Genomic DNA, 11,094 nt, shown 5'->3' on the forward strand with positions numbered 1-11,094 from the left:
CCACCACAGTAGGGTTTGGAGTGGGTGGAGGTAAGGAAGGGGCTTTAGCATCTGTGGGACCTCGACTTGAATTGCATTGTTTGGAGTGTCCCTTCTCTGAGTGTGTGAATGGCTGGATGAATGGATGGATGGATGGATGGATGGATGGATGGATGGATGGATGGATGAATGGTTGGATGAATGAATGAATAGACAAATGAATGGCCAGTTTTCTCTGTGAGACCCGAGCTCGGAGGCTGTGAGGAGGCTGCAGTGAGATCATGCGTGCAGCATTCCTAGCTTAGCACCTGCACCCATGAAACACGAGAATGTTCACTCTACCAAGCCAGGATTTTATGTTTTGTTCACTAATGTGTCCCCAGAAACCAAACTGTTCCTAGATACAGTTGATCTGTTCCATAAATGCATGATTACTCCACAATTCAGAGATGTGATTATTAATCATTCTGTGTTCCAGGGACCCACGGGGCTCCCCGGAGATCTAGGGCCCCCAGGAGACCCTGGAGTTTCAGTGAGTGTGACCCCCTCCCCCATCCTGGCATATTTCCTAATTCTGTCCCCGTTTCCCCACCCCCAGAGACCTGGACCCTGACAGTGGAACCAATAGCCGCCTTTTGCCTCCCAGCCCACCCCATTTCTCACATACTCTCATCACCCCTCCCAACTCTGTCTTCCCCCTATGCAGGGCATAGATGGTTCCCCAGGGGAGAAAGGAGACCCTGGTGATGTTGGGGGACCGGTGAGTGGGAAAACAGAGGGTGTGGTGCTGAGAGTGGGGGTTGGGGAGCTAATGAGTGAGTGAATTGGGGGGCAGGGGAGTGAGTTATTGGGGTACCCAAGGTGCCTGCAGATGCTCCCACTTCATCTCTCTGGGGACCCCCAGGAATGTGAGCAGCTTAAGGGAGTAGGTGGGAGGTGGGAGTGCCTGGTGCTGGGGTGATGCTTGGGGAAGGCTGTCCTCTGGTCCTAGGCATCCTAAAACAGTCAGGCTCAAACAACATTAGCTGAGACCACAACTGGTGTCCTTGTCTCCTCCAGGGTCCGCCTGGAGCTTCTGGGGAACCTGGCGCCCCCGGGCCCCCTGGCAAGAGGGTGAGTGATAAGCCACCTCCTGGATCCTCGGCTTACCTACAGTCCCCACTCACCTTACAGCCCCCACTCATCCCACAGCCCCCAACTCACCCCACAGTCCCCACTCACCCCACAGACCCCACTCACCCACAGACCCCACTCACCCATAGACCCCACTCACCCAGACCTCATTCACCCCACAGACCCCACTCACCCCACAGACCCCACTCACCCCACAGGCCCCACTCACCCAGACCTTATTCACCCCACAGACCCCACTCACCCACAGACCCCACTCACCCACAGGCCCCACTCACCCACAGGCCCCACTCACCCAGACCTTATTCACCCCACAGGCCCCACTCACCCACAGACCCCACTCACCCACAGGCCCCACTCACCCAGACCTTATTCACCCCACAGACCCCACTCACCCACAGGCCCCACTCACCCACAGACCCCACTCACCCACAGGCCCCACTCACCCACAGGCCCCACTCACCCACAGACCCCACTCACCCAGACCTCATTCACCCCACAGACCCCACTCACCCCACAGACCCCACTCACCCTGCAGCCCCCACTCACCCACAGACCCCACTCACCCACAGGCCCCACTCACCCACAGACCCCACTCACCCAGACCTCATTCACCCCACAGACCCCACTCACCCCACAGACCCCACTCACCCCGCAGCCCCCACTCACCCACAGACCCCACTCACCCACAGGCCCCCTCATCTCACAGACCCCACACACTCACAGACCCCACACACTCACAGACCCCACTCACTCCACAGCCCCAGTCACCCACGGACCCCATTCACCCAGACCTCATTCACCCCACAGACCCCACTCACCTTACAGACCCCACTCACCCATAGCCCCCCACTCACCCCTCAGACCCTGAGTCAGCCCCTAGATCCCGCTCATTGTCTTTCCCTTCCCAGGGTCCCTCAGGCCCCATGGGTCGAGAAGGCAGAGAAGGGGAGAAAGGTGCCAAGGTGAGTCCCCTGACAAGGGGGGTCCCTGCACTACTCTAGGCCAACAATGGGGCCATCAGGAGAGGGTGGACCTGTGACCACCCCAGGACCCACTCCCTCCAGATCCCAGATGCTTCTTGGCAGGGGGTCAGGAGGCAGGAACCCTCTGACTCTGGCCCACTCCCTTGCCTGTGTCCATTTCAGGGGGAACCAGGTCCTGACGGGCCCCCAGGGAGGACGGGCCCCATGGGGGCTCGAGGGCCCCCTGGACGTGTGGGGCCTGAGGGTCTTCGAGGGATCCCCGGCCCTGTGGTGAGTGGAGCGGGACAGGGGTGGGACAGGGTGGGTCCAGCCCCTTTCTGCCTGCTCCCAGCTTGTGATCCCATCACTGTTTGGAGGGGCTGCCCCTGGTGCATGGTGGGGGCGGTCCACACTGGGTTCTGACAGGGTGCAGCCCACTCCATATTCTGTTCCATCCTCAGGGTGAACCAGGCCTCCTGGGAGCCCCTGGACAGATGGGCCCTCCCGGCCCCCTGGTAAGAGACTTGTTCATCCCTGAGGTCCTGGCTCTGAGGACCACTCTGGGCACCTAGTGACCATGTAGTGAGCATTGGTGCAGGATGACCCTCACTGACCGTCCATCTGAGTGTCCATACTGCCCGTCGCTACTAACCATCTGCTCTGACCTTCCTCCTTGATGGTCTACACTGCCCATCTCTGTAACCCTCTGCTCTAACACTCCACCTCAATGGTCTACACTGCCCACCTCTACTAACCCTCTGCTCTGACCTTCCACTTTGATGGTCTACACTGACCACACTGACCCTCCATCTTGATGGTCTACACCGATCACCCAGGCTGACCTTGGCCACTGACCACTCACATTGTCCATCCTCCAATCAACCCCTCATTAGCTCTCATCATTCCACCTTGGTGGCCTACGCTGACCATCCCTTGACCCCCATCCCTGGTAATTCCTATTTGAAATCTGCATAATTTCCCATTTGACCATCCCCCAACCACCCACACAGACCTGGAGAGTTCACATTTGAGAATCCCTGACTGACCCTTGCTCTTCTCCCAGGGGCCCTCTGGCCTCCCAGGACTGAAGGGAGACGCTGGCCCCAAGGGGGAAAAGGTAAGGACATGATTCCATTATTCTCTTCCCCATCTCCTCCCCTCTTTCCCTCTCTCCCTTCTGCTCCCAAACTCATCACCCTAAGGCTCCAGGAGAAAAACCTCCCTGAATAGTCCCACATCCTCCCCTGTCTATGCCTCTTTTGTCCTCCAGGGCCACATTGGATTGATCGGTCTCATTGGCCCCCCGGGGGAAGCCGGTGAGAAAGGAGATCAGGGGTTGCCAGGCGTGCAGGGACCCCCTGGTCCCAAGGGAGATCCTGTGAGTGTCCTGACCTCAGTGGGAAGAATATGTCTGAAGGAGGGGGTGGGTTGAGAGACTGTGGGTGTGGGGTCTAGGAAACATGGGTCTGGATTAATGAGGGTGTGTCTAGGGAAAATAGGGAGCTGTATCTCAGAATTGGCAAGTTGGAGGCTGTGTCTGGGGTTTGGGGTCTCTCTGTGGGGGAACTGGAGGCTTGTCTAGGGTTTGGGGTCTTCCTTTGGCGGGACTGAAGGCTTGTCTGGTGATGTGTCAGGGCAGTAGGGTGTACCCCACCAATTCTGACCCTGATGTCCTTTCCCTAGGGTCCCCCTGGTCCCATTGGCTCTCTGGGCCATCCTGGGCCCCCAGGTGTGGCGGTGAGTATGAAGGGAATCATTTGTGGGATGAAGTCACTATGGCGGGCCAGGCCAGGACCTCAGCTCTTCCTGTCTGTACCCTACAGGGCCCCCTGGGACAGAAAGGCTCAAAGGGGTCTCCGGTGAGTACACCCTGCTTCCGTGGGCTTACATATCCCAGCTCCCCATCCCCTCCACTCTGCCAGAACCCTCCACGCCTCTGCCTTCATTCATTTATTTATTCATGCAATCGTGCCTTTGACAAATATTTATTCAACACCTACTGTTGTATTTCATCAGATCCAAAATGCCATCAATTATAAGATGTACCATTATTTTGCAAACTGCTAGGAAAGAAAACAGTTCTGCCAAGTAAACTATGACTTGCCAAAGATGTTAAGAAGCTGATTTCAGAGACATTAAAACATGAAAAGAAAATTTGTGTCTGATGCTTAATGCTGAAAACTTCATGTCCCTTCCCCAAGGCTGTGTGTGTGTGTGTGTGTGTGTGTGAGTGAGTTTGTGTGTGAGTGCATGTGTGTGTGTGAGTGTGAGTGTGTGTGTGTGAGTGTGCGTGAGTGCATGTGTGTGAGAGTGTGTGTGTGTTTGAGTGTGTGAGTGTGAGAGTGTGTGTATGTGTGAAGTGAGTGCATGTGTGTGCGAGAGTGTGTGTGAAGTGTATGTGTGTGTGAGTGCATGTGTGTGAGTGTGTGTTTGTGTGAAGTGTGTGTGAGTGCGTGTGTGAGAGTGTGTGTTTGTGTGGGAAGTGTGTGAGTGCATGTGTGTGAGTGTGTGTGAAGTGTGTGAGTGCATGGGTGTGTGAAGTGTGTGTGAGTGCATGTGTGTGAGTGTATGTGTGTGAGTGTGTGTGAAGTGTGTGTGAGTGCATGTGTGTGAGTGTGTGAAGTGTGAGTCCGTGTGTGTGTGTGAAGTGTGTGTGAGTGCGTGTGTGTTTGTGTGTGTGAAGTGTGTGAGTGCATGTGTGTGTGAGTTTGTGTGTGTTTGAGTGTGTGTGTGAGTGTGTGTGTGAGTGTGCATGTGAATGTGTGTGTGTGAGTGTGTGTGTGAGAGAGAGAGTGTGTGTGTGTTGGTGGGAAGGGCCTCCATAGACAGAGTTCATTCTCCAAGTGACTTCTCCCTACAGGGGTCCATGGGCCCCCGTGGAGACACCGGACCTGCAGGCCCACCAGGCCCCCCGGTGAGTTCCACAGGGAGAGGGGGCTGGGCACCAAAACCTGGGGGGAGAGCAAGGACTATGTCTGGGTGTCCCCAGAGGGTCCTTCCGTGCCCACCACTGGGCCAGGCACACACTAGGCGTTCAGAGGATGTAGGTGAAGAGGGTAGTTCCCTACAAAACCCCAAGGAAGGTCTGGCCTGGGAGGTGGGGGTTGGGGGAACACCCATGGGGGCTCTGACCTGGGTCTTGTCTCTCGGACCCCATCTCTCCCTCCCTGTCTCGCTCCATCTTTCTTATCTGTCTCTGTCTCGATACTTGCGCCACTATTTCATCTTTTGTCTCTCTCCTCGCTCTCTGTCCCTCTGTCTCTGCTTTTCTTGCGTTTTCTCTTTTGTCCTCTTACAACTTGGCTTCTCCCCATCTCTGAATCTGTCTCTCTCTTTCCTGTGTGTCTCTCCCTGTCTGCTTCTCTCTCTTTTCTCTGTCTCTGCCCCTTGTTTATGTCCCTTCTCTTTCTCATTTGTGTTTCTCTGCCTCTTCATCTCTGCCTGTCTCTCTTCGTGTCTCTCCCTCCCCCATCTCCCTTCTCTTCTCCTCCGTCCCCATCCCCCACGCCCAGGGTCCCCCTGCCGAGCTGCACGGGCTGCGCAGGCGCCGGCGCTTCGTCCCAGTCCCACTCCCAGTAGTGGAGGGCGGCCTGGAGGAGGTGCTGGCTTCGCTCACATCGCTGAGCTTGGAGCTGGAGCAGCTGCAGCGTCCTCCTGGCACTGCAGAGCGCCCGGGCCTCGTGTGCCATGAGCTGCACCGCAACCACCCGCACCTGCCTGATGGTGAGGTCCGGTCCCCCCGCCACTTGGATGGGCGGAGGTTGGGGATGTGGGGGGGGGTTGGGGTCCGTCGGGTCCCATCCGGACTCACCCACCCTGCCTGGTTCTGCGGCAGGGGAATACTGGATTGACCCCAACCAGGGCTGCGCGCGGGACTCGTTCAGGGTTTTTTGCAACTTCACGGCGGGAGGAGAGACCTGCCTCTATCCCGACAAGAAGTTCGAGATCGTGAGTGCCCCAAACCTCTCATCCCCTCTCCTAGGAAGGGCTGTCCCCTGCTCCCCACACCCACACCCACCCACCATGTCTGGGACATTATCCTTCCTTCAACCGGCACTTACTGTATGCCAAGTCCTGTCTCAAGAGCTGGGACTACAGCAGAGAATCAAAAAGAAAAATATCAGGCCAGCGTGATGGCACATGCCTATAATCTCAGCATTTTGGGAGGCTGAGTCGGGAGGATCGCTTGAGGTCAGGAGTTTGAGATCAGCCTGAGCAACATAGCAAAACCCCGTTTCTACAAAAATTAAAAAATTGACCAGGCATGGTGGTGTGAGCCTGTACTGTAGTCCCAGGTACTCTGGAGTCTGAGGTGGGAGGATCTTTTGAGCCCTAGTGGTGGAGGTTGCAGCCAGTCGAGATTGTGCCACTGTGCTCCAGCCTGGGCGACAGAGCAAGACTCTGTCTCAAAAAAAAAAAAAAAAAAAAAAGGAAGAAAGAAAACTATCTCTGCATTTATGGAACTCATACCTCCCATGGGAAGACAGACAAGGAAAATTCCAAAAGAAATCAATAGGCTGGGCGTGGTAGCTCATGCCTGTAATCCCAGAACTTTGGGAGATCAAGGAGGGGCAGATCACCTGAGGTCAGGAGTTTGAGACCAGGCTGACCAACCTCATCTCTACTAAAAATACAAAAATTAGCTGAGTGTGCTGGCGGACACCTGTAATCCCAGCTACTCAGGGGGTGAACCAGAAGAATCACTTGAACCTGGGAGACGGAGGTTGCAGTGAGCTGAGACTGCACCATTGCACTCCAGCCTGGGCGACAGAGTGAGACTCTGTCTAGAAAAAAAAAGAAAGAAAAGAAAAGAAAGAAAGAAAGTATCTACTTCATAGAGTGGCTGTGCAATTCAGATACTGATACAAAAACAAATATCAGTGAATGGTTTGTGTGTGTGTGTGTGTGTGTGTGTGACAGAGTCTGGCTCTGTCTCCCAGGCTGGAAAGCAGTGGCATGATCTCAGCTCACTGCAACCTCTGCCTCCCAGGTTCAAGCGATTCTCCTGCCTCAGCCTCCCCAGTAGCTGGGATTACAGGCATGCACCGCCACGCCCAGCTAATTCGTTCTGTGGTTTTTTTTTTTTTTTTTTTTTTTAGTAGAGATTGGGTTTCACTGCTACTTAGGAGGCTGAGGTTGGAGGTTTGCTTGAACTTTGGAAGTCGAGGCTGCAGTGAGCCAGTGATCACACCACTGCACTCCAGCCTGGGTGACAGAACAAGACCCTGTCTCGAAAATTTTAAAAAAAGCTGGGCATGGGGGTGCACACCTGTAGTTCTAGCTACTTGGAAGACTGCAGTGGGAGGATTGCTTGAGCCCAGGAGTCTGAGGCTGCAGTGAACTATGATTATGTCACTGCACTTCAGCCTGGGTGACAGACAGAGATCCTGTCTCAAAAATTAATTAATTAATTAATTAAAATAAAATGGTACCACTGGGGATCCAGAGCTCAATCCACTGGGGAGCCCTGGGAGATTGTGTAGCACAGGCACCTGAGAGCTATCCCCCTTGGAGGCGAGGGAGCTGGGGTATTTATCCACCAACTCCCATCAGCCATTGGGTGAGGGCTGCCTCAGGGGCATGAACCCCCTTCCCCCATTGTGCACTGGCAGAGCCCAACCATCCTAGAAGCCAGAGAACATCCTGACATAGTCACAGCAGCCTATAATGTGAGGAGGTAAATGCAGATGGGATCTAGGTGGCACCAAGGGCATCAGCTACAGTGACCCTCCCTTTTCTCCTCCAGGTGAAATTGGCCTCCTGGTCCAAGGAAAAGCCTGGAGGCTGGTATAGCACATTCCGTCGAGGGAAGAAGGTGAGTCACCAGAGGCCGAGGTAGGGAGTGGCATGAAAATTAGGAACCAGCAGGTGGGTTTGAGGAGTGGGTTCTGAGAGGTGAGATGAACAGGATAGACTTGCCTCTACCTTCCTGGGGATCACAAGCTGGAGGTGGGGTGGCAGCCTCAGATATGTAACAGGCAGTCAATTGCCATAGAGAATGATGGTGCCAGGACAGGGGAAGCACAGGGCATGGTGGAAATTCAGAGGAGTGTTGGAAAGACCAAAAGGCTTCCTGGTAGAAATCACAGCTCATCTGAAGCCTAAAGAATGCACTGTGTTAGCAAGCTAGGAAGGGCAAGGACAAGTGTTCCAGGAAGAGGGAATGGCATATGCAAAGGTTCAGAGTCAAGACAGGGTCTGGTGAATTTGAAGAAGAAAAAGTCACATGGCTAGGCACAGTGGCTCAGCCTGTAATCCCAGCACTTTGGGAGGCCAAGGTGGGGGGATCACCTGAGGTCAGGAGTTCGAGACCAGCCTGGCCAATATGGTAGAACCCCATCTCTACTAAAAATACAAAAAATTAGCCAGGCGTGGTGGTGCGTGCTTGTAATCCCAGCTACTTGGGAGGCTGAGACAGGAAAATCGCTTGAACCCAGGAGGTGGAGGTTGCAGTGAGCCAAAACCATACCACTGCACTCCAGCCTGGGCAACAGAGTGAGATTTCATCTCAAAAAAAAAAAAAAAAGAAAAAGAAAGAGAAAAAGCATTATTAAGATATTTTGTATTTTTTTCATATTAGCTCTTCAAAATCTGATGGAGATTTTACATTTATAGTACATCACAATTTAAATGCTAAATTTTATTGGGAATATTTGATCTATATTTAGATTTCATAAAACCATTGAACAACAGTTCAAAAAGTAGATTCAGACTCAAGTTGTTCCAAACATAAGCTTTCTGATAACTGGATTGAAGCTCAGTCATTAGTTATGACTTTTTTTAAGTAAAAAAAAATTAAATGAAGTTAAAAAAAAAATCCCAGTCAGGCATGGTGGTGTGCACCTATAGTCCCTGCTACTTGGGAGGCTGAGATGGGAGGATGACTTGAGCTCAGGAGATGGAGGCTGGAATGAGCCAGAATTGTGCCAGTGCACTCCAACTTGGGCAAAAGAGCAAGACCCCAACCCCTACTCACCAAAAAAGGGAAAAAAATTAAATAAAGTTAAAAAAAATCTCTCCTTCAAATCGGCCACATTTCAAGACATGTGGCTGCCATATTGGACAGGGCAGAAATCGGGTATTCAGGAGACAGTGAGCTGTCTAGATCCAGTGGTTCACAAGAGTGGAGGTAGAGTTGTGACTTCCGGGTGGGGCTGAGTGTGTTAAAACCCTGGATTGGTGGATGAAGCAACCAAAATTTGGGAGGTCATATGGGGTGGGCATGGAGACCTACTGGATGGAGAGGTGGACAGAGTGGATGTTCAGGTGACTCTTGGGATTCTGCCAGGGATCTCCAAGTGGCTGGTGGGACCTCCTCAGAGATGGCGACATGGGAGGGGTGGTTTGTCTGCCAGTGGATGGAGATTCCCGGGGGGTGGGTTCTGCCGAAAGAGGCTCATGGAGCCCCTCACCCTCTGCCTTGCCCTCCTCCCACCAGTTCTCCTATGTGGACGCCGACGGGTCCCCAGTGAATGTCGTGCAGCTAAACTTCCTGAAACTGCTGAGTGCCACAGCTCGCCAGAGCCTCACCTACTCCTGCCAGAATGCGGCTGCCTGGCTGGATGAAGCCACGGGTGACCACAGCCGCTCCGTCCGCTTCCTTGGCACCAATGGAGAGGAGCTGTCCTTCAACCAGACGACAGCAGCCATCGTCAGCGTCCCCCAGGATGGCTGCCGGGTAAGAGGGTGGGGCAGCGGCCGGCTGGAGAGGGGAGGCAAGACTTCAACCACCCTCCCCATAACTCACCATCTCTGTCTTCTCTGTGGACAGCTCCGGAAAGGACAGACGAAGACCCTTTTCGAATTCAGCTCTTCTCGAGCGGGATTTCTGCCCCTGTGGGATGTGGCGGCCACTGACTTTGGCCAGACGAACCAGAAGTTTGGGTTTGAACTGGGCCCCGTCTGCTTCAGCAGCTGAGAGTGTCCGGGGTGGGAGGGACCATGAGGGAGCCCCAGAATGGGGTGCCTTTGGTGCTGAGGCTTTGAAGCCACCGTATTTATCGTTACCTGTGACTCTGGAGCCAATGGGATGTGACTTCGCTCATCACGGTCAGTCATTCCTTCTCCTTTCCAGGGCGCTTTCCAACCCAGCCGGCTTCCCTGGCCCAAGGGTCCAGCCTCCTCCCACCCCATTCCAGGTGGCATACTGCAGTCTGGCTCTTTCTCCCCTCCCTCCCCACCCAAACCTCACCTCCCCACCTCTTGAACCCCCATGCAATGAGCTTCTAACTCAGAGCTGATGAACAAAAGCCTCCCCATTCCCCAACGCCTGCCTCCTCACTCCTCCGTCGCTGCCCTTCACACCTTTTGGTGCTACCCTTCCCCAGAGTTAAGCACTGGATGTCTCCTGATCCCAGGCTGGGACCCCCACCCCCTTTGATCTTTTCCACTTCCACGGTGAAAGGACTAAAGTCAGACTACAGAGGGAAGTGGGACTTCCCTTGTCTGAGCTGTGTGTTTCTTCTCCTGCCTCAGCCCAGCTCTGCAAATCCCCTCCCCCTGCCCCCCACCTCCCCAGGCTCATCTTGCCATGCCAGGTGAATTGGGGACCAAGATGGTGGGGGGGAATCAGGATCCTAATGGTGCTGCCCTATTTATACCTGGGTCTGTATTAAAAGGGAAAATCCCCCCGTTGTAGATTTCATCTGCTTCCTCCTTAGGGAAGGCTAGGATATGATGAGAGATTCCAGCCCAAGCCCGGCCCCACCACTGCCAGGCTATACGGCATAATTTGCATCTCAAATCTGAGAATAAACTGATGAACTGTGTTTTCGTCTCTGTATTTCTTTTTTAAATTGTTTTGTTTATTTTTGTTTTATTTATTTATCCTTGAGACGCAGTCTCACTGTGTCACCCAGGCTGGGGTGCAGTGGTGCAAGCTTGGCTCACTACAACCTCCGCCTCCCAGGTTCAAGCAATTCTCCTGCCTCAGCCTCCCTAGAAGCTGGGGTTACACGTGCGCATCACCACGCCCGGCTAATTTTTGTAATTTTAGTAGAGATGGGAGTTCACCTTGTTG

At 53.8% G+C, this 11,094-nt stretch overlaps 1 protein-coding gene across 1 annotated transcript in view; it reads left to right on the forward strand.

Annotated features, from left to right (window-relative positions):
- The window catches only part of COL5A3 (collagen type V alpha 3 chain), a 50,499-nt gene extending 39,656 nt beyond the window's left edge, over positions 1–10,843 (forward strand). Inside the window, exons 52-67 of the mRNA XM_037992519.2 lie at positions 458–511; positions 686–739; positions 1,039–1,092; positions 2,022–2,075; positions 2,259–2,366; positions 2,537–2,590; positions 3,139–3,192; positions 3,346–3,453; positions 3,759–3,812; positions 3,899–3,934; positions 4,936–4,989; positions 5,588–5,798; positions 5,911–6,023; positions 7,822–7,890; positions 9,514–9,753; positions 9,847–10,843. Coding sequence (XP_037848447.2) covers positions 458–511; positions 686–739; positions 1,039–1,092; positions 2,022–2,075; positions 2,259–2,366; positions 2,537–2,590; positions 3,139–3,192; positions 3,346–3,453; positions 3,759–3,812; positions 3,899–3,934; positions 4,936–4,989; positions 5,588–5,798; positions 5,911–6,023; positions 7,822–7,890; positions 9,514–9,753; positions 9,847–9,993 — 1,464 coding nt within the window. The 3' untranslated portion in view covers positions 9,994–10,843. The remainder of the gene's footprint in view (positions 1–457; positions 512–685; positions 740–1,038; positions 1,093–2,021; positions 2,076–2,258; positions 2,367–2,536; positions 2,591–3,138; positions 3,193–3,345; positions 3,454–3,758; positions 3,813–3,898; positions 3,935–4,935; positions 4,990–5,587; positions 5,799–5,910; positions 6,024–7,821; positions 7,891–9,513; positions 9,754–9,846) is intronic.
- The last annotated feature ends 251 nt before the right edge of the window (positions 10,844–11,094 follow it).

This window comes from Chlorocebus sabaeus, chromosome 6 (assembly GCF_047675955.1).
Source record: "Chlorocebus sabaeus isolate Y175 chromosome 6, mChlSab1.0.hap1, whole genome shotgun sequence".
Lineage (NCBI taxonomy): Eukaryota > Metazoa > Chordata > Mammalia > Primates > Cercopithecidae > Chlorocebus > Chlorocebus sabaeus.